The 19,977-nt window shown below is 56.5% G+C and overlaps 7 protein-coding genes across 7 annotated transcripts; 3 read left to right on the top strand and 4 right to left on the bottom strand.

The window, feature by feature from the left end:
• Positions 1-111: 111 nt before the first annotated feature.
• LOC311201024 (feather keratin 1-like) lies at positions 112-432 on the bottom strand (the record flags this gene model as incomplete). The annotated part of the gene is made up of 1 exon (XM_084275327.1): positions 112-432. One exon carries the CDS (start codon positions 430-432, stop codon positions 112-114), a length of 321 nt encoding a protein of 106 aa, XP_084131453.1.
• Positions 433-2,927: 2,495 nt separating this feature from the next.
• Positions 2,928-3,248, top strand: LOC311201265 (feather keratin 1-like; the record flags this gene model as incomplete). The annotated part of the gene is made up of 1 exon (XM_084275623.1): positions 2,928-3,248. The coding sequence occupies one exon, from the start codon at positions 2,928-2,930 to the stop codon at positions 3,246-3,248; it is 321 nt and encodes a 106-aa protein (XP_084131749.1).
• A 2,969-nt stretch (positions 3,249-6,217) lies between these two features.
• On the bottom strand, positions 6,218-6,538 carry LOC311201264 (feather keratin 1-like; the record flags this gene model as incomplete). The annotated part of the gene is made up of 1 exon (XM_084275622.1): positions 6,218-6,538. One exon carries the CDS (start codon positions 6,536-6,538, stop codon positions 6,218-6,220), a length of 321 nt encoding a protein of 106 aa, XP_084131748.1.
• Positions 6,539-8,531: 1,993 nt separating this feature from the next.
• Positions 8,532-8,852, top strand: LOC311201223 (feather keratin 1-like; the record flags this gene model as incomplete). Its single annotated transcript, XM_084275570.1, has 1 exon — positions 8,532-8,852. The coding sequence occupies one exon, from the start codon at positions 8,532-8,534 to the stop codon at positions 8,850-8,852; it is 321 nt and encodes a 106-aa protein (XP_084131696.1).
• A 2,938-nt stretch (positions 8,853-11,790) lies between these two features.
• Positions 11,791-12,111, bottom strand: LOC311201197 (feather beta keratin-like; the record flags this gene model as incomplete). Its single annotated transcript, XM_084275536.1, has 1 exon — positions 11,791-12,111. One exon carries the CDS (start codon positions 12,109-12,111, stop codon positions 11,791-11,793), a length of 321 nt encoding a protein of 106 aa, XP_084131662.1.
• Positions 12,112-14,992: 2,881 nt separating this feature from the next.
• Positions 14,993-15,313, top strand: LOC311201338 (feather keratin 1-like; the record flags this gene model as incomplete). Its single annotated transcript, XM_084275714.1, has 1 exon — positions 14,993-15,313. The coding sequence occupies one exon, from the start codon at positions 14,993-14,995 to the stop codon at positions 15,311-15,313; it is 321 nt and encodes a 106-aa protein (XP_084131840.1).
• Positions 15,314-18,283: 2,970 nt separating this feature from the next.
• LOC311201211 (feather keratin 1-like) lies at positions 18,284-18,604 on the bottom strand (the record flags this gene model as incomplete). The annotated part of the gene is made up of 1 exon (XM_084275555.1): positions 18,284-18,604. The coding sequence occupies one exon, from the start codon at positions 18,602-18,604 to the stop codon at positions 18,284-18,286; it is 321 nt and encodes a 106-aa protein (XP_084131681.1).
• Between the last annotated feature and the right edge of the window lie 1,373 nt (positions 18,605-19,977).

Below are 19,977 nucleotides of genomic sequence, written 5' to 3'. Positions count from 1 at the left end.
TGAGCCCAGGCTGGCCCCATCCTTTTGCAAGGTGAGCTGCAGGGGCTGAGGTGCTATGGTAGCATTTTGTGGGTGCCTGGGGGGTCATGTCCAGTGGCATGACCAGCAGCTTTAGCAGGGGAGGCACCTCCTGCCGCAGTAGCGGCTGCCGATGCCAGAGAGGCCGAGGCCGGAGAGGCCAAAGCCCCCAGAGGAGATGGGCACTCCCTCAGAGCTGAGGATGCTGCCAACGGCAGCGGAGGTGGAAGATCCCACGGCGGTGTTCTGAGGGAAGGAGCTGAGGATGGGGCCGGGCAGGGTCACCACCACGGGGGAGGGCTGGATGACCACGGTGGAGTCCTGGCACTGCCTGACACAGGGCTCATTGCAGCTGTTGGCCAGCGGGGTCGGGCCGCAGGGCTGGCAGGGCTGGCACGGGCTGTAGCAGGACATGTCTTGGGCTGCAGATGCACCTGGGAGACAGGGCAGTGGGAAATCCAATATGAGGGATGGTTGAAGACAAGCATTTCACTCCACCATAGGGGATACCCCTTCAGTCCACCCAGACGAGCCCCCCCAAGAGCAAGGAAGCCAAAGGAGATTCAGACTCACCTGGTTCCAAAGGAGATGGAGGCGAGAGGAGTGGATGAGAGAGTGAGGAGAAGGACCTGCTTTTATACTGCTCCTGCACTGCCCCAGGCACACAGTCCCTGCATGTGGGCAGTAATTTTCCAAGAGACTCACCTCCAAACCAAAATATTCTACCTGATGGCACAGGTGGTGTTTTGGTTTCCCTCAACGCTGCCATTTCATTTCCTCATTTCTGACAAGGCCATTAGGCCACGCAGGCTCCTTTGAAGCCTTGGCATGAGAGGCCCAAGGATTTCCTGATCAAGGTTGTGTCAGTCTGGTGAGGTTGTTTACAAGCCCCTGCGCAGGAAGGGGCCCATGTCTTCCCAACAATGCACTCCTCTCCTGGGTGCTCAGAGGCTCCTGTGACAGAAGTCATCCTCCTGCCTTTCGTTCTGCCTCCCTGCTTGAGTCAGCAGGTGGACATGGCCTCCCAACCAGGTGGGATGCATTTCAACCCCCTTCACCCAAGGCCATCTTCACCTTCTTGGGAGACGTTTGCCGGTGTCTTTGACAACGTGGCCCCACTCTGGGGGTCCCAAACCAATGGCATCATCAGGCCTGTGAAATTGAAACCTCATCCTAAACTCCGTGTTCCAGCCCAAGCCCTGGGGAGTGGAGTCCTGCCTCACAGGATGGGCGGTGTGTTGAGTCTCAGGACTGCACCTTGTTGCTCCCACTCTCTTCACACCACCGTGTGCTTTCGCCACACGCTTTGATCCCTGAGCTGCAGGATGCACAATGGCCTGGCCTGGAGCTGTGTACTTGGGTACTGCCCAGTACTCAGAGGTGGTTTTCCCTGGGCAGGGATGGAGCAGCCCTGCCTGGAGGGGAATTCAGCCCAGTGTGGGTCATACACTTGCAGACAGCATGCTCTCCTGCCTTTGCCTCACACCAAAAGGCTGACAAGTGGCTAATCACAAATTAGAGTGTGACTCACCATGGGTGGGCAGAGGCTCTCCCACTAGGCTGGCCTGCTGAAGGCATTCCCTTGCCCTTCTGGGACAAGTCTGCAGGGCAGGGAAGTGCAGTGCCTCTTTGAAGGAGTCTTGGAGCCCTTCTGAACTTAGACCCGTCTTGAGCACCCTCAGGCCTGTGGCACTGTGGGGCCCTGCCAGGCCTGGTTTGCTGGGGGTTGTGGGCAGTTTCCTTTCCTCCCCAGCGGTGCTGGGTTGCTTTTCAGGCTGAGTAGTCCTTTGGGGCATGGGGGCATGCTGAAGCTCTAGTGCCATGAGAAAGCAGAGCCCCCTGAAACCCAGGATGAGTCCAAGCCACTGGGAGATCTCTGGAACCCATTGAGCACAGTCAGCCTTTGAGGGATGCTCAGGGTCAAGTCCCACTGAGGTCCAAATAGCTACAAGGATGGAGAAGAAGCAACCTCTCTGGGGAACCCCGTATGGTGCTTCACCACCTTCACACTAACAAATTCTTTTCGTATGGGTCTCTGGGATGCATCTCATCAGGCCCCATGGACTTGTGTGCAGAGGTTTTCTAGTCATAGACAGTGGTATGAGAGATCCAGAGACCACCACAAGGGAGGATGACTTTGCCAAAGAAACCAGGAAAGAATTGAGAAGCGTGTGTCACACCTGATCAGGCAGAGGAGCCTTTGGGCACCCAGGAGAGGACTGAATTCACGGGAGGGTGTGAGCATCTCCCTGCATTGCGGTTTGAAAACAACCCCTGAGAAGCCTGTGTGGCAGAGCAAGCATGTCAGAAATGAGGAAAGAAAATGGCAGCGTTGACAGAAACACCACCTGTGCCATTAGGTAGGATATTTTGCACTGGAGGTGAGTCTGCTGGAAAATTACTGCCCACATGCAGGGACTGTGTGCCTGGGGCAGTGCAGGAGCAGTATAAAAGCAGGTCCTTCTCCTCACTCTCTCATCCGCTCCTCTCGCCTCCATCTCCTTTGGAACGAGGTGAGTCTGGAGGCCTCTCTCCTTTCTGCTCTTCCTCATCTCATCTCCTCCTCCAGCTTCTCTTCCTCCACCTCGTCCTCCTCAAGGATTCCTCACCAAAAAGCTCCCCTTTTCTTCTACGCTGACTTTTAGGGTTGCTCGTAATGGGAAAAGGAAGAGGGTAAAAGGTGCTGCATGGAGGCAGCTTGGGGCTTGACTGAAGTGTCTCCTGAGCTATGGGTTAGGGAAGGGAATCTCCTTGGGCTTGGTCGCACGTGTCAGGTCTCTTTTGGGTGGATGGGAAAGCAAACCAACCCTACAGTGCCTCTGGGTCTGGAGTGACAGGCTGCTCCTCACCCACCCCTCATGCTCTGCTTGCTGCTGTCCCCTCTCCCAGGTGCATCTCCAGCCCAAGACATGTCCTGCTACAGCCCGTGCCAGCCCTGCCGGCCCTGCGGCCCGACCCCGCTGGCCAACAGCTGCAATGAGCCCTGTGTCCAGCAGTGCCAGGACTCCACCGTGGTCATCCAGCCCTCCCCCGTGGTGGTGACCCTGCCCGGCCCCATCCTCAGCTCCTTCCCGCAGAGCACCGCCGTGGGATCTTCCACCTCCGCTGCCGTTGGCAGCATCCTCAGCTCTGAGGGAGTGCCCATCTCCTCTGGGGGCTTTGGCCTCTCCGGCCTCGGCCTCTCTGGCATCGGCAGCCGCTACTGCGGCAGGAGGTGCCTCCCCTGCTAAAGCTGCTGGCGATGGTGCTGGAGAAGACCCCCCAGGCACCCACCAGCTGGCACTGGAAAGGGGGTGGAGCATCCGGATGTTGCTTTTACAGGGGCTGAGCAACTCCAGCTCTCCTTTCGCTCCTCTGTCCTTGGTCTCTCGTGCTCCCCTGGGCTGTGAGCCCCACACAGATTGCCTAGGGACAACCTGCTGGCCCTGCACTCTCTCTGGGGCAGGCAGCTGGGCACCTGGGTGGGATGCCTGCCACAGCCATGGGGGACATCTCGACTCAGAGTGACCTTGTTTCTCTCTTCTGACTCATTAAAGTTCTGCAGCAACACAGCTCACGTCTCTGTGTCATCCTTTCCCATGCAGATGCTCTCCCAAGATGCCCTGGCAGAGACATGTTGCCCTGGGTTTATATGTTGCCCAGCTCTGTCCTGCAGCTGCTGAGCAGTTCCTGTTCCTTGGCTGCACGCTTCTGGGCAGCCTTTGCTGCTGGTCACCACATGGCTTTGGAGAGCTCTGGGACACCCTGAGACACTCAGCCCAGAGGCGCTGCCTCCCTGGCTGCTGCCCTGAGCCTCTCCCTGCCTCCCTCTCTTTAGAAACCTTCCCAGGAAGCCGTGGGCACAGGCAGGGAGGAGCAGGGCAAGGAGGACAGGCACTGCCTGTGGGCCTGAGTGGCGTGGTGTCCCCAAACAGAACCAAACACCCTCTGGCCCTTCTCACTGGCTCTGCTGTCCCAGTGGCATGGGGGAGAATCAGAAGAGCAGGCCAGCAAACAAATAGCTCATGAAAAGCATGAAAGTCTGTCAACACTTGGATTTCTGAGGGTGATGTTATATGGCATGGAACAGTCCTTCAGTCAACTCAGACTACCGCCCTGTGTCCCCTCTGGGCAGCTTGCCCAGCCCTGGCCTCCACTGCAGGGGCTTCAGCGGGAGAAAGGGAGATGCCTTTGACACTGTGCAAGGACTGTGCAACAACAGCTGTAGCTTTGGTGTCTTATTTGCTTTCCACACATCTAAAGCACATCCCCACATGGGCTGCTGTGCAGAAAATGAGCTTTGGTACAGCCTGGTTCCCCCGATGACTCTCCTGCTGCCCTCTGGGGCCATGTACTGCTTGGGTCTCCCCCCCCAGAGCAGTGGCAGCCAGGGCAAGGGGAATTGCTGTCAATCCTCCCCTGTCTGTTCCTCTCACCTCTTGTCCACTTTCCAGGGTCTTGTGTAGCTGCTGCCTTCCACGGCCCAGGCTCCTCAACCAACGCCAGCAGTGGCCGCGTGCCCCATCACAGCACGTGCAGTAAGGCCAAGAGGGCACATCTGCCCAGAGGCAGAGCAAAGCTGGGCCTGATGGCCAGAGGCCATGGTGGAGTCATAGGTGCCTTCCTCACCTGCACCCGGCAGTGCCCCAAGGCCTCAAATCCCAGTGGAAACCTGTGACGAGTGGTGTCCTTCAGGGGCCTGTACTAGGACCAACACTACTTCAGATCTTCATCAGTGCCACAGACAGTGGGATTGAGTGGCCCCTCAGCAAGCTGGTGTGTGACACCAAACTGAGGGGAGGCAACTCATACGCTGGAGGAAAGGGATGCTGTGCAGAGGGGTCGTGAGAGGCTTGAGAAATGGTGCCATGTGAAACTGAGGAACTTCAAGCCATCAGTTAAACAAGGCCAAGTGCAGGGTCTTGCATCTGGCTGTGGGCACTATCAAAACAGACTGGAGGATGAATGGTTCAGAGCAGGCTTGCAGAGGAAGAACCAAGGAAACTGGAGCTTGAAAACCGTGTGTTTGCAGCCCCAAATCTAGTGGTGAATCGGGCTGCACCACAAAGCAGCATGGCCAGCTGGCCTAGGATGGTGATTCTCTGCTTTCACTCCACTGTTGGTAGACCCCACCTGGGGTACAGCATCCAGTCTGGGGTTCCTGTTGCAAAAGAGACACAGACCTCTTGGAGCAGATCCAGAGAAGGGCTACAAAAATGATCAGAGGGATGCAAGAGCTCTCCTGGGAAGAAAGGCCAAGGAGGGAGCTGGGCTTGTTCAGCCTGGAGAAAGCTCTGCATTATGGCACTGCTCCAATATCAAAAGTGGGAGAGAGACGTTTTATCAGGTGCCTTAGGAGCAGGACAAGGAGCATCAGTTTTAAACTGAAACAGCCTAGATGTCACTTGGACATAAAGAAGAAAATTCTTAAAAGTAAGGTGGTGAGACACTGGGAAAGGTTGCCCAGACAAGGATGGGATCTCCCGTCCCTGGAGGAGTTGAGGGTCTGGTTCAATGGAACTTTGTGTAATGTGATGCAGAGACACTTGTCCCCTGCACGTGGCAGGGGAGTGGGAGTGGATGATCTTTGAAGGGCTCTGCCAACCCAAACCACTCTCTGAGCGTGGGATAATGTGGCTGTATGAAGAGGCAGCCCACTGCACTGTGTCCTCCCTTCAAAATGCTATGGATAGGATGGGTTCTCCTGGCATCTGTAAAAGCCCTCTCCCTGGGGGAGGTGGGGTGGGAGGAAGCATCAGATCTCTCTTTGAACACTCTGGGATAGCCCCTGCAGAGGAAAGGATGACACAGAGACGTGGGCTGGGATGCAGCAGAACTTTAATGAGTCCAAAGCAGGAAATGAGGTAGGTCCGAGGGGAGTCCTCAAGGCAAGGATCACGATCACGGGGCAGAGACGCCTCTACACCCCACGGCTGTGGCAGAGATGCCACCAGACGTCTGTCTGCCTGCCCCAGAGAGGGAGCAGAGGCAGCAGGTTGTCCCTGGGCAGGTGTTGTGGAGCTCACAGCTCAGGGGAGCACAAGAGGCGAAGGAGATGAGCAAAAGGGGAATGGGAGAGGGGAAAGGCAGCCATGGGCCGTGCTTTCCATGAGCCCAGGCTGGCCCCATCCTTTTGCAAGGTGAGCTGCAGGGGCTGAGGTGCTATGGTAGCATTTTGTGGGTGCCTGGGGGGTCATGTCCAGTGGCATGACCAGCAGCTTTAGCAGGGGAGGCACCTCCTGCCGCAGTAGCGGCTGCCGATGCCAGAGAGGCCGAGGCTGGAGAGGCCAAAGCCCCCAGAGGAGATGGGCACTCCCTCAGAGCTGAGGATGCTGCCAACGGCAGCGGAGGTGGAAGATCCCACGGCGGTGTTCTGAGGGAAGGAGCTGAGGATGGGGCCGGGCAGGGTCACCACCACGGGGGAGGGCTGGATGACCACGGTGGAGTCCTGGCACTGCCTGACACAGGGCTCATTGCAGCTGTTGGCCAGCGGGGTCGGGCCGCAGGGCTGGCAGGGCTGGCATGGGCTGTAGCAGGACATGTCTTGGGCTGCAGATGCACCTGGGAGACAGGGCAGTGGGACACTCAACATGAGGGATGGTTGAAGACAAGCATTTCACTCCACCATAGGGGGTACCCCTTCAGTCCACCCAGAAGAGCCCCCCAAGAGCAAGGAAGCCAAAGGAGATTCAGACTCACCTGGTTCCAAAGGAGATGGAGGCGAGAGGAGTGGATGAGAGAGTGAGGAGAAGGACCTGCTTTTATACTGCTCCTGCACTGCCCCAGGCACACAGTCCCTGCATGTGGGCAGTAATTTTCCAGCAGACTCACCTCCAAACCAAAATATTCTACCTGATGGCACAGGTGGTGTTTTGGTTTCCCTCAACGCTGCCATTTCATTTCCTCATTTCTGACAAGGCCATTAGGCCACGCAGGCTCCTTTGAAGCCTTGGCATGAGAGGCCCAAGGATTTCCTGATCAAGGTTGTGTCAGTCTGGTGAGGTTGTTTACAAGCCCCTGCTCAGGAAGGGGCCCATGTCTTCCTAACAGTGCACTCCTCTCCTGGGTGCTCAGAGGCTCCTGTGACTGAAGTCATCCTCCTGCCTTTCGTTCTGCCTCCCTGCTTGAGTCAGCAGGTGGACATGGCCTCCCAACCAGGTGGGATGCATTTCACCCCCCTTCACCCAAGGCCATCTTCACCTTCTGGGGAGACATTTGCCGGTGTCTTTGACAACGTGGCCCCAATCTGGGGGTCCAAAACCAATGGCATCGCCTGTGAAATGGAAACCTCATCCTAAACTCCGTGTTCCAGCACAAGCCCTGGGGAGTGGAGTCCTGCCTCACAGGATGGGCGGTGTGTTGTGTCTCAGGACTGCACCTTGTTGCTCCCACTCTCCTCACACCACCATGTGCTTTCACCACACGCTTTGATCCCTGAGCTGCAGGATGCACAATGGCCTGGCCTGGAGCTGTGTACTTGGGTACTGCCCAGTACTCAGAGGTGGTTTTCCCTGGGCAGGGATGGAGCTGCCCTGCCTGGAGGGGAATTCAGCCCAGTGTGGGTCATACACTTGCAGACAACATGCAGCATCAGCAGGACCCATGTCCTGTATTGCAAAGACCTTTGGAAGCCCACTGGATCCAGCGTTTATTGATGCAAGCAGTTCTTCCTCCTTCCACTGCAAGGAGTCTGCATCATGGGATTAAACACTCCTTGCCCCAATATGGACTCTTGCCATGGCCCAGGGGAGAGTGGTTGCTCCCTGAATTTCATTCTTTCAGCACAACCTTGGTAACAAGCAGCCATGTCATATTTCGGCACCCAGTGCTTCCCTCCTCCCTAGGCTGTGTTTTGTACCTCGATTTGTAAGGATTGTCAGAGGACACAGAGTAAAAAGCCCCAATGTGATGAGTTGAGATGAACAACTTCTGTTTTTTTCTCTATCTTTGTTTCCTTCCTGACGTTAGGTGGTCCACTGACTTTCTTCCAGTAGACAGATCTGTTCCCTGTGAACATATCTATGTGCTGAGAGAGTCTTCTGCCTAAGTACATATTTTTATCCCATGAAGCAATAAACATCTATGATTCTCCTGTCCAGAATATCCCTGTTTGTCTCATCTTGGTATTTAAAATGATTCTGCATAGAGTATGAATTGTGTCAGAAGGGATGAATGTAAATGGCAGCGTTGAGGGAAACCAAAACACCACCTGTGCCATCAGGTAGAATATTTTGGTTTGGAGGTGAGTCTCTTGGAAAATTACTGCCCACATGCAGGGACTGTGTGCCTGGGGCAGTGCAGGAGCAGTATAAAAGCAGGTCCTTCTCCTCACTCTCTCATCCACTCCTCTCACCTCCATCTCCTTTGGAACCAGGTGAGTCTGAATCTCCTTTGGCTTCCTTGCTCTTGGGGGGCGCTCTTCTGGGTGGACTGAAGGGGTACCCCCTATGGTGGAGTGAAATGCTTGTCTTCAACCATCCCTCATGTTGGATTTCCCACTGCCCTGTCTCCCAGGTGCCTCTGCAGCCCAAGACATGTCCTGCTACAGCCCGTGCCAGCCCTGCCAGCCCTGTGGCCCGACCCCGCTGGCCAACAGCTGCAATGAGCCCTGTGTCCAGCAGTGCCAGGACTCCACCGTGGTCATCCAGCCCTCCCCCGTGGTGGTGACCCTGCCCGGCCCCATCCTCAGCTCCTTCCCTCAGAACACCGCCGTGGGATCTTCCACCTCCGCTGCTGTTGGCAGCATCCTCAGCTCTGAGGGAGTGCCCATCTCCTCTGGGGGCTTTGGCCTCTCCGGCCTCGGCCTCTCTGGCATCGGCAGCCGCTACTGCGGCAGGAGGTGCCTCCCCTGCTAAAGCTGCTGGTGATGCCACTGGACATGACCCCCCGGCACCCACAAAATGCTACCATAGCACCTCAGCCCCTGCAGCTCACCTTGCAAAAGGATGGGGCCAGCCTGGGCTCATAGAAAGCACGGCCCATGGCTGCCTTTCCCCTCTTCCATTCCCCTTTTGCTCATCTCCTTCGTCTCTCGTGCTCCCCTGAGCTGTGAGCTCCACAACGCCAGCCCAGGACAACCTGCTGCCTCTGCTCCCTCTCTGGGCAGGCAGACGGATGTCTGGTGGGATCTCTGCCACAGCCGTGGGGTGTAGAGGCGTCTCTGCCCCTGTGATCGTGATCCTTGCCTTGAGGACTCCCCTTGGACCTACCTCATTTCCTGCTTTGGACTCATTAAAGTTCTGCTGCATCCCAGCCCACGTCTCTGTGTCATCCTTTCCTCTGCAGGGGCTATCCCAGAGTGTTCAAAGAGAGAGTTGATGCTTCCCCCCACCCCACCTCCCCCAGGGAGAGGGCTTTTACAGATGCCAGGAGAACCCATCCTATCCATAGCATTTTGAAGGGAGGACACAGTGCAGTGGGCTGCCTTGTCATCGAGCCATGTTATCACAGGCTCAGAGAGTGGTTTGGGTTGGCAGAGCCCTTCAAAGGTCATCCAGTCCCACTCCCCTGCCACCTGCAGGGGACAAATGTCTCTGCATCACATTACACAAAGTTCCATTGAACCAGACCCTCAACAACTCAAGTTATGGGAGATCCCATCCTTGTCTGGGCAACCTTTCCCAGGGTCTCACCACTTTAGTTTTAAGAATTTTCCTCCTTATTTGCAAGGGACATCTACAGGGTTTCAGTTTAAAACTGATGTTCCTTGTCCTGCTCCTAAGGCAGTTGATAAAACATCTCTCTCCCACTTTTGATACTGGAGCAGTGCCATAATGCAGAGCCTTCTCCAGGCTGAAAAAGCCCAACTCCCTCCTCGGCCTTTCTTCCCAGAAGAGTTCTTGCATCCCTCTAATCTTTTTTGTAGCCCTTCTCTGGACCTGCTCCAAGAGGTCTGTGCCTCTTTTGCACCAGGAACCCCAGACTGGATGCAGTGCCCAGGTGGGGTCTAGAAACAGTGGACCGTGCAGAGAGGATCACTGCCCTTGTCCAGCTGGCCAGGCTGCTTTCTGGTGCAGCCCGATTCACAACTCGATTTGGGGCTGTAAACACATGGTTTTCAAGGTCCACTTTCTGTGGTTCTTTCTCTGCAAGCCTGCTCTGAACCATTCATGCTCCAGTCTGTTTTGATAGTGCCCCCAGCCAGCTGCAGGACCCTACACTTGGCCTTGTTTAACTGATGGCTTGAAGTTCCTCAGTTTCACATGGCACCATTTCTCAAGCCTCTCACGACCCCTCTGCACAGCATCCCTTTCCTCCAGCGTATGAGTTGCCTCCCCTCAGTTTGGTGTCACACACCAGCTTGCTGAGGGGCCACTCAATCCCACTGTCTGTGGCACTGATGAAGATCTGAAGTAGTGTTGGTCCTAGTACAGGCCCCTGAAGGACACCACTCATCACAGGTTTCCACTTGGACTTTGAGGCCTTGGGGCACTGCCGGGTGCAGGTGAGGGAGGCACCTATGACTCCACCATGGCCTCTGGCCATCAGGCCCAGCTTTGCTGTGCCTCTGGGCAGATGTGCCCTCTTGGCCTTGCTGCACGTGCTGTGATGGGGCACGCGGCCACTGCTGGTGTTGTTTGAGGAGCCTGGGCCGTGGAAGGCAGCAGCTTCACAGGACCCTTGGAAGTGGACAAGAGGTGAGAGGAACAGACAGGGGAGGAGTGGCAGCAATTCCCCTTGCCCTGGCTGCCACTGCTCTGGGGGAGGAGACCCAAGCAGAACATGGCCCCAGAGGGCAGCAGGAGAGTCAACGGGTGAACCAGGCTGTACCAAAGCTCATTTTCTGCACAGCAGCCCATGGGGGGATGTGCTTTAGATGTGTGGAAAGCAAATAAGACACCAAAGCTACAGCTGTTGTTGCACAGTCCTTGCACAGTGTCAAAGGCATCTCCTTTTCTCCTGCCGAAGCCCCTGCAGTGGAGGCCAGGGCTGGGCAAGCTGCCCAGAGGGGACACAGGGCAGTAGTCTGAGTTGACTGAAGGACTATTCCATGCCATATAACATCACCCTCAGAAATCCAAGTGTTTGCATACTGTCATGCTTTTGCATGAGCTATTTGTTTGCTGGCCTGCTCTTCTGATTCTCCCCCATGCCACTGGGACAGCAGAGCCAGCGAGAAGGGCCAGTGGGTGTTTAGTTCTGTTTGGGGTCACCATGCCTCTCAAGCCCACAGGCAGTGCCTGTCCTCCTTGCCCTGCTCCTCCCTGCCTGAGCCCACGGCTTCCTGGGAAGGTTTCTAAAGAGAGGGAGGCAGGGAGAGGCTCAGTGCAGCAGCAAGGGAGGCAGCGCCTCTGGGCTGAGTGTCTCAGGGTGTCCCAGAGCTCTCCAAAGCCATGTGGTGACCAGCAGCAAAGGCTGCCCAGAAGCGTGCAGCCAAGGAACAGGAACTGCTCAGCAGCTGCAGGACAGAGCTGGGCAACATATAAACCCAGGGCAACATGTCTCTGCCAGGACATCTTGGGAGAGCATCTGCATGGGAAAGGATGACACAGAGACGTGAGCTGTGTTGCTGCAGAACTTTAATGAGTCAGAAGAGAGAAACAAGGTCACTCTGAGTCGAGACGTCCCCCATGGCTGTGGCAGGCATCCCACCCAGGTGCCCAGCAGGTTGTCCCTAGGCAATCTGTGTGGGGCTCACAGCCCAGGGGAGCACGAGAGACCAAGGACAGAGGAGCGAAAGGAGAGCTGGAGTTGCTCAGCCCCTGTAAAAGCAACATCCGGATGCTCCACCCCCTTTCCAGTGCCAGCTGGTGGGTGCCTGGGGGGTCTTCTCCAGCACCATCGCCAGCAGCTTTAGCAGGGGAGGCACCTCCTGCCGCAGTAGCGGCCGCCGATGCCAGAGAGGCCGAGGCCGGAGAGGCCAAAGCCCCCAGAGGAGATGGGCACTCCCTCAGAGCTGAGGATGCTGCCAACGGCAGCGGAGGTGGAAGATCCCACGGCGGTGTTCTGAGGGAAGGAGCTGAGGATGGGGCCGGGCAGGGTCACCACCACGGGGGAGGGCTGGATGACCACGGTGGAGTCCTGGCACTGCTGGACACAGGGCTCATTGCAGCTGTTGGCCAGCGGGGTCGGGCCGCAGGGCCGGCAGGGCTGGCACGGGCTGTAGCAGGACATGTCTTGGGCTGGAGATGCACCTGGGAGAGGGGACAGCAGCAAGCAGAGCATGAGGGGTGGGTGAGGAGCAGCCTGTCACTCCAGACCCAGAGGCACTGTAGGGTTGGTTTGCTTTCCCATCCACCCAAAAGACACCTGACACGTGCGACCAAGCCCAAGGAGATTCCCTTCCCTAACCCATAGCTCAGGAGACACTTCAGTCAAGCCCCAAGCTGCCTCCATACAGCACCTTTTACCCTCTTCCTTTTCCCATTACAAGCAGCCCTAACAGTCAGCGTAGAAGAAAAGGGCAGCTTTTTGGTGAGGAATCCTTGAGGAGGACAAGGAGAAGGAAGAGAAGCAGGAGGAGGAGATGAGATGAGGAAGAGCAGAAAGGAGAGAGGCCTCCAGACTCACCTCGTTCCAAAGGAGATGGAGGCGAGAGGAGCGGATGAGAGAGTGAGGAGAAGGACCTGCTTTTATACTGCTCCTGCACTGCCCCAGGCACACAGTCCCTGCATGTGGGCAGTAATTTTCCAGCAGACTCACCTCCAGTGCAAAATATCCTACCTAATGGCACAGGTGGTGTTTCTGTCAACGCTGCCATTTTCTTTCCTCATTTCTGACATGCTTGCTCTGCCACACAGGCTTCTCAGGGGTTGTTTTCAAACCGCAATGCAGGGAGATGCTCACACCCTCCTGTGAATTCAGTCCTCTCCTGGGTGCCCAAAGGCTCCTCTGCCTGATCAGGTGTGACACACGCTTCTCACTTAATTCTTTCCTGGTTTCTTTGGCAAAGTCATCCTCCCTTGTGGTGGTCTCTGGGGCTCTCTGACCACTGTCTTCAGTAGGCATGAAGAAGGAAAGCCCTCCCAAACACCATGATTCCTGAGAAACCCCTTCTGGAGTTGGATCCCTCCACACAACATGACAGCTGTGTTGGGGTTTTGACAAGCAATTTGTCCTTCAGATTCTCCTCACACCACTGTGGCCTTTTGCTGCTGACTTTGGGCCTGGAGCGAGAGCGTATTCAAAGGAACAGGCACTTTTCCCCTCTGAGCACCCTGTGAACCCCTTGAGCTCTGGGGGTGCTGGCAAATGCAGTTGTGGCTGCTTGGAGCTGGGTATGTGGGCACAGCCAAGTCCCAAGAGATGGTTTTCCTAGGTTGGAGATGGAGCTGTGCCCACCCAAATTGAGCCCTGCATGGGCCAGGGGCCTGCAGACAGTGTGCACTATGGGCATGGCCATTCAGCCACGGCAGTACAGCCCAACAACATGCCTGTGGGTGCTGTTGCAGTATGTGCAGGTAAAGGACTTGAGTCTGGGGAAACCACGCAGGATACGACTGCAATGGCAGGAAGACATGGGCACCTTCCTGCTCAGGGGCTTGTAAACAACCTCACCAGACTGACATGACCCTGCTCAGGAAATCCTTGGGCCTCTCATCCCTGGGTTTCAGGGGGCTCTGCTTTCCCATGGCACTGGAGCTTCAGCATGCCCCCATGCCCCAAAGGACTCCTCAGCCTGAAAAGCAACCCAGCACCGCTGGGGAGGAAAGGAAACTGCCCACAACCCCCAGCAAACCAGGCCTGGCAGGCCCCACAGTGCCACAGGCCTGAGGGTGCTCAGGATGCATCTATACTCAGAAGGGCTCTAAGACTCCTTCAAAGAGGCACTGCACTTCCCTGCCCTGCAGACTTGTCCCAGAAGGGCAAGGGAATGCCTTCAGCAGGCCAGCCTAGTGGCAGAGCCTCTCCTCACCCATGGTGAGTCACACTCTAATTTGGGATGAGCCACTTGTCAGCCTTTTGGCGTGAGGCAAAGGCAGGAGAGCATGCTGTCTGCAAGTGTATGACCCACACTGGGCTGAATTCCCCTCCAGGCAGGGCAGCTCCATCCCTGCCCAGGGAAAACCACCTCTGAGTACTGGGCAGTACCCAAGTACACAGCTCCAGGCCAGGCCATTGTGCATCCTGCAGCTCAGGGATCAAAGCGTGTGGCGAAAGCACACGGTGGTGTGAGGAGAGTGGGAGCAACAAGGTGCAGTCCTGAGACTCAACACACCACCCATCCTGTGAGGCAGGACTCCACTCCCCAGGGCTTGTGCTGGAACTGGGAGTTTAGGATGAGGTTTCCATTTCACAGGCCTGCTGATGCCATTGGTTTGGGACCCCCAGATTGGGGCCACGTTGTCAAAGACACCGGCAAATGTCTCCCCAGAAGGTGAAGATGGCCTTGGGTGAAGGGGGTTGAAATGCATCCCACCTGGTTGGGAGGCCATGGCCACCTGCTGACTCAAGCAGGGAGGCAGAATGAAAGGCAGGAGGATGACTTCTGTCACAGGAGCCTCTGAGCACCCAGGAGCTCAGAGGCTCCCGTGACTTCTCAACCATAGTTGGGAAGACATGGGCACCTTCTTGCACAGGGGCTTGTAAACAACCTCACCAGACTGACACAACCTTGATCAGGAAATCCTTGGGCCTCTCATGCCAAGGCTTCAAAGGAGCCTGCGTGGCCTAATGGCCTTGTCAGAAATGAGGAAATGAAATGGCAGCGTTGAGGGAAACCAAAACACCACCTGTGCCATCAGGTAGAATATTTTGGTTTGGAGGTGAGTCTGCTGGAAAATTACTGCCCACATGCAGGGACTGTGTGCCTGGGGCAGTGCAGGAGCAGTATAAAAGCAGGTCCTTCTCCTCACTCTCTCATCCACTCCTCTCGCCTCCATCTCCTTTGGAACCAGGTGAGTCTGAATCTCCTTTGGCTTCCTTGCTCTTGGGGGGCTCTTCTGGGTGGACTGAAGGGGTACCCCCTATGGTGGAGTGAAATGCTTGTCTTCAACCATCCCTCATGTTGAGTGTCCCACTGCCCTGTCTCCCAGGTGCATCTGCAGCCCAAGACATGTCCTGCTACAGCCCATGCCAGCCCTGCCAGCCCTGCGGCCCGACCCCGCTGGCCAACAGCTGCAATGAGCCCTGTGTCAGGCAGTGCCAGGACTCCACCGTGGTCATCCAGCCCTCCCCCGTGGTGGTGACCCTGCCCGGCCCCATCCTCAGCTCCTTCCCTCAGAACACCGCCGTGGGATCTTCCACCTCCGCTGCTGTTGGCAGCATCCTCAGCTCTGAGGGAGTGCCCATCTCCTCTGGGGGCTTTGGCCTCTCCGGCCTCGGCCTCTCTGGCATCGGCAGCCGCTACTGCGGCAGGAGGTGCCTCCCCTGCTAAAGCTGCTGGTCATGCCACTGGACATGACCCCCCAGGCACCCACAAAATGCTACCATAGCACCTCAGCCCCTGCAGCTCACCTTGCAAAAGGATGGGGCCAGCCTGGGCTCATGGAAAGCACGGCCCACGACTGCCTTTCCCCTCTTCCATTCCCCTTTTGCTCATCTCCTTCGCCTCTTGTGCTCCCCTGAGCTGTGAGCTCCACAACGCCAGCCCAGGGACAACCTGCTGCCTCTGCTCCCTCTCTGGGGCAGGCAGACGGACATCTGGTGGGATCTCTGCCACAGCCGTGGGGTGTAGAGGCGTCTCTGCCCCTGTGATCGTGATCCTTGCCTTGAGGACTCCCCTCGGACCTACCTCATTTCCTGCTTTGGACTCATTAAAGTTCTGCTGCATCCCAGCCCACGTCTCTGTGTCATCCTTTCCTCTGCAGAGGCTATCCCAGCGTTTTCAAAGAGAGAGTTGATGCTTCCCCCACTGAACCTCCCCCAGGGAGAGGGCTTTTACAGATGCCAGGAGAACCCATCCTATCCATAGCATTTTGAAGGGAGGACACAGTGCAGTGGGCTGCCTTGTCATCGAGCCATGTTATCCCACGCTCATAGAGTGGTTTGTGTTGGGAGAGCCCTTCAAAGATCATTCACTCCCTCTCCCCTGCCACGTGCAGGGGACAAATGTCTCTGCATCACATTACACAAGGTTTCATTGAACCAGACCCTCAACTCCTCCAGGGACAGGAGATCCCATCCTTGTCTGGGCAACCTTTCCCAGGGTCTCACCACCTTACTTTTAAGACTTTTCTTCCTTATGTCCAAGTGACATCTAGGCTGTTTCAGTTTAAAACTGATGCTCCTTGTCCTACTCCTAAGGCACCTGATAAAACATCTCTCTCCCACTTTTGGTATTGGAGCAGTGCCATAATGCACAGCTTTCTCCAGGCTGAACAAGCCCAGCTCCCTCCTTGGCCTTTCTTCCCAGAAGAGCTCTTGCATCCCTCTGATCATTTTTGTAGCCCTTCTCTGGACCTGCTCCAAGAGGTCTGTGCCTCTTTTGCACCAGGAACCCCAGACTGGACGCTGTACCCCAGGTGGTGTCTACCAACAGTGGACTGAAAGCAGAGCATCACTGCCCTTGGCCAGCTGGCCATGCTGCTTTGTGGTGCAGCCCGATTCACCACTAGATTTGGGGCTGCAAACACACGGTTTTCAAGCTCCAGTTTCCCCGGTTCTTTCTCTGCAAGCCTGCTCTGAACCATTCATGCTCCAGTCTGTTTTGATAGTGCCCACAGCCAGCTGCAGGACCCTGCACTTGGCCTTGTTTAACTGATGGCTTGAAGTTCCTCAGTTTCACATGGCACCATTTCTCAAGCCTCTCAAAACCCCTCTGGACAGCATTCCTTTCCTCCAGCGTATGAGTTGCCTCCCCTCAGTTTAGTGTCACACACCAGCTTGCTGAGGGGCCACTCAATCCCACTGTCTACGGCACTGATGAAGATCTGAAGTAGTGTTGGTCCTAGTACAGGCCCCTGAAGGACACCACTCGTCACAGGTTTCCACTTGGACTTTGAGGCCTTGGGGCACTGCCAGGTGCAGGTGAGGAAGGCACCTATGACTCCACCATGGCCCCTGGCCATCAGGCCCAGCTTTGCTCTGCCTCTGGGCAGATGTGCCCTCTTGGCCTTGCTGCACGTGCTGTGACGGGGCAGACGGCACTGCTGGCGTTGGTTGAGGAGCCTGGGCCGTGGAAGGCAGCAGCTACACAAGACCCTGGAAAGTGGACAAGAGGTGGGAGGAACAGACAGGGGAGGAGTGGCAGCAATTCCCCTTGCCCTGGCTGCCACTGCTCTGGGGGAGGAGACCCAAGCAGAACATGGCCCCAGAGGGCAGCAGGAGAGTCATCGGGGGAACCAGGCTGTACCAAAGCTCATTTTCTGTACAGCAGCCCATGGGGGGATGTGCTTTAGATGTGTGGAAAGCAAATAAGACACCAAAGCTACTGCTGATGCTGCACGGTCCTTGCACAGTGTCTAAGGCATCTCCTTTTCTCCTGCCGAAGCCCTTGCAGTGGAGGCCAGGGCTGGGCAAGCTGCCCAGAGGGGACACAGGGCAGTAGTCTGAGTTGACTGAAGGACTATTCCATGCCATATAACATCACCCTCAGAAATCCAAGCGTTGGCATACTGTCATGCTTTTGCATGAGCTATTTGTTTGCTGGCCTGCTCTTCTGATTCTCCCCCATGCCACTGGGACAGCAAAGCCAGCGAGAAGGGGCAGTGGGTGTTTGGTTCTGTTTGGGGTCACCATGCCTGTCAAGCCCACAGGCAGTGCCTGTCCTCCTTGCCCTGCTCCTTCCCTGCCTGTGCCCAGGGCTTCCTGGGAAGGTTTCTAAGAGACGGAGGCAGGGAGAGGCTCAGGGCAGCAGCCAGGGAGGCAGCGCCTCTGGGCTGAGTGTCTCAGGGTGTCCCAGAGCTCTCCAAAGCCATGTGGTGACCAGCAGCAAAGGCTGCCCAGAAGCGTGCAGCCAAGGAACAGGAACTGCTCAGCAGCTGCAGGACAGAGCTGGGCAACATATAAACCCAGGGCAACATGTCTCTGCCAGGACATCTTGGGAGAGCATCTGCATGGGAAAGCATGACACAGAGACGTGAGCTGTGTTGCTGCAGAACTTTAATGAGTCAGAAGAGAGAAACAAGGTCACTCTGAGTCGAGACGTCCCCCATGGCTGTGGCAGGCATCCCACCCAGGTGCCCGTCTGCCTGCCCCAGAGAGAGTGCAGGGCCAGCAGGTTGTCCCTAGGCAATCTGTGTGGGGCTCACAGCCCAGGGGAGCACGAGAGACCAAGGACAGAGGAGCGAAAGGAGAGCTGGAGTTGCTCAGCCCCTGTAAAAGCAACATCCGGATGCTCCACCCCCTTTCCAGTGCCAGCTGGTGGGTGCCTGGGGGGTCTTCTCCAGCACCATCGCCAGCAGCTTTAGCAGGGGAGGCACCTCCTGCCGCAGTAGCGGCTGCCGATGCCAGAGAGGCCGAGGCCGGAGAGGCCAAAGCCCCCAGAGTTGATGGGCACTCCCTCAGAGCTGAGGATGCTGCCAACGGCAGCGGAGGTGGAAGATCCCACGGCGGTGTTCTGAGGGAAGGAGCTGAGGATGGGGCCGGGCAGGGTCACCACCACGGGGGAGGGCTGGATGACCACGGTGGAGTCCTGGCACTGCTGGACACAGGGCTCATTGCAGCTGTTGGCCAGCGGGGTTGGGCCGCAGGGCCGGCAGGGCAGGCACGGGCTGTAGCAGGACATGTCTTGGGCTGGAGATGCACCTGGGAGAGGGGACAGCAGCAAGCAGAGCATGAGGGGTGGGTGAGGAGCAGCCTGTCACTCCAGACCCAGAGGCACTGTAGGGTTGGTTTGCTTTCCCATCCACCCAAAAGAGACCTGACACGTGCGACCAAGCCCAAGGAGATTCCCTTCCCTAACCCATAGCTCAGGAGACACTTCAGTCAAGCCCCAAGCTGCCTCCATGCAGCACCTTTTACCCTCTTCCTTTTCCCATTACAAGCAGCCCTAACAGTCAGCGTAGAAGAAAAGGGAAGCTTTTTGGTGAGGAATCCTTGAGGAGGACAAGGAGAAGGAAGAGAAGGAGGAGGAGGAGATGAGATGAGATGAGGAAGAGCAGAAAGGAGAGAGGCCTCCAGACTCACCTCGTTCCAAAGGAGATGGAGGCGAGAGGAGCGGATGAGAGAGTGAGGAGAAGGACCTGCTTTTATACTGCTCCTGCACTGCCCCAGGCACACAGTCCCTGCATGTGGGCAGTAATTTTCCAGCAGACTCACCTCCAGTGCAAAATATCCTACCTAATGGCACAGGTGGTGTTTCTGTCAACGCTGCCATTTTCTTTCCTCATTTCTGACATGCTTGCTCTGCCACACAGGCTTCTCAGGGGTTGTTTTCAAACCGCAATGCAGGGAGATGCTCACACCCTCCCGTGAATGCTGTCCTCTCCTGGGTGCCCAAAGGCTCCTCTGCCTGATCAGGTGTGACACACGCTTCTCACTTAATGATTCACTGGTTTCTTTGGCAAAGTCATCCTCCCTTGTGGTGCTCTCTGGGGCTCTCTGACCACTGTCTTCAGTAGGCATGAAGAAGGAAAGCCCTCCCAAACACCATGATTCCTGAGAAACCCCTTCTGGAGTTGGATCCCTCCACACAACATGACAGCTGTGTTGGGGTTTTGACAAGCAATTTGTCCTTCAGATTCTCCTCACACCACTGTGGCCTTTTGCTGCTGACATTGGGCCTGGAGCGAGAGCGTATTCAAAGGAACAGGCACTTTTCCCCTCTGAGCACCCTGTGAACCCCTTGAGCTCTGGGGGTGCTGGCAAATGCAGTTGTGGCTGCTTGGAGCTGGGTATGTGGGCACAGCCAAGTCCCAAGAGATGGTTTTCCTAGGTTGGAGATGGAGCTGTGCCCACCCAAATTGAGCCCGGAATGGGCCAGGGGCCTGCAGACTGCGTGCACTACGGGCATGGCCAGGCCATGACAGTACAGGCCAATGACATGCCTGTGGGTGCTGCAGCAGTATGTGCATGTAAAGGACGTGAGTCTGGGGAAACCACGCAGGATACGACTGCAATGGCAGGAAGACACGGGCACCTTCTTGTGCAGGGGCTTGT

The sequence above is a fragment of the Gallinula chloropus genome, assembly GCF_964237585.1.
Source record: "Gallinula chloropus genome assembly, chromosome: 26".
In the NCBI taxonomy this organism is placed as follows: Eukaryota; Metazoa; Chordata; class Aves; order Gruiformes; family Rallidae; genus Gallinula; species Gallinula chloropus.
The sequence above is the reverse complement of the archived record's forward strand: the minus strand, read 5'-3'. Positions and strand labels throughout refer to the sequence as shown.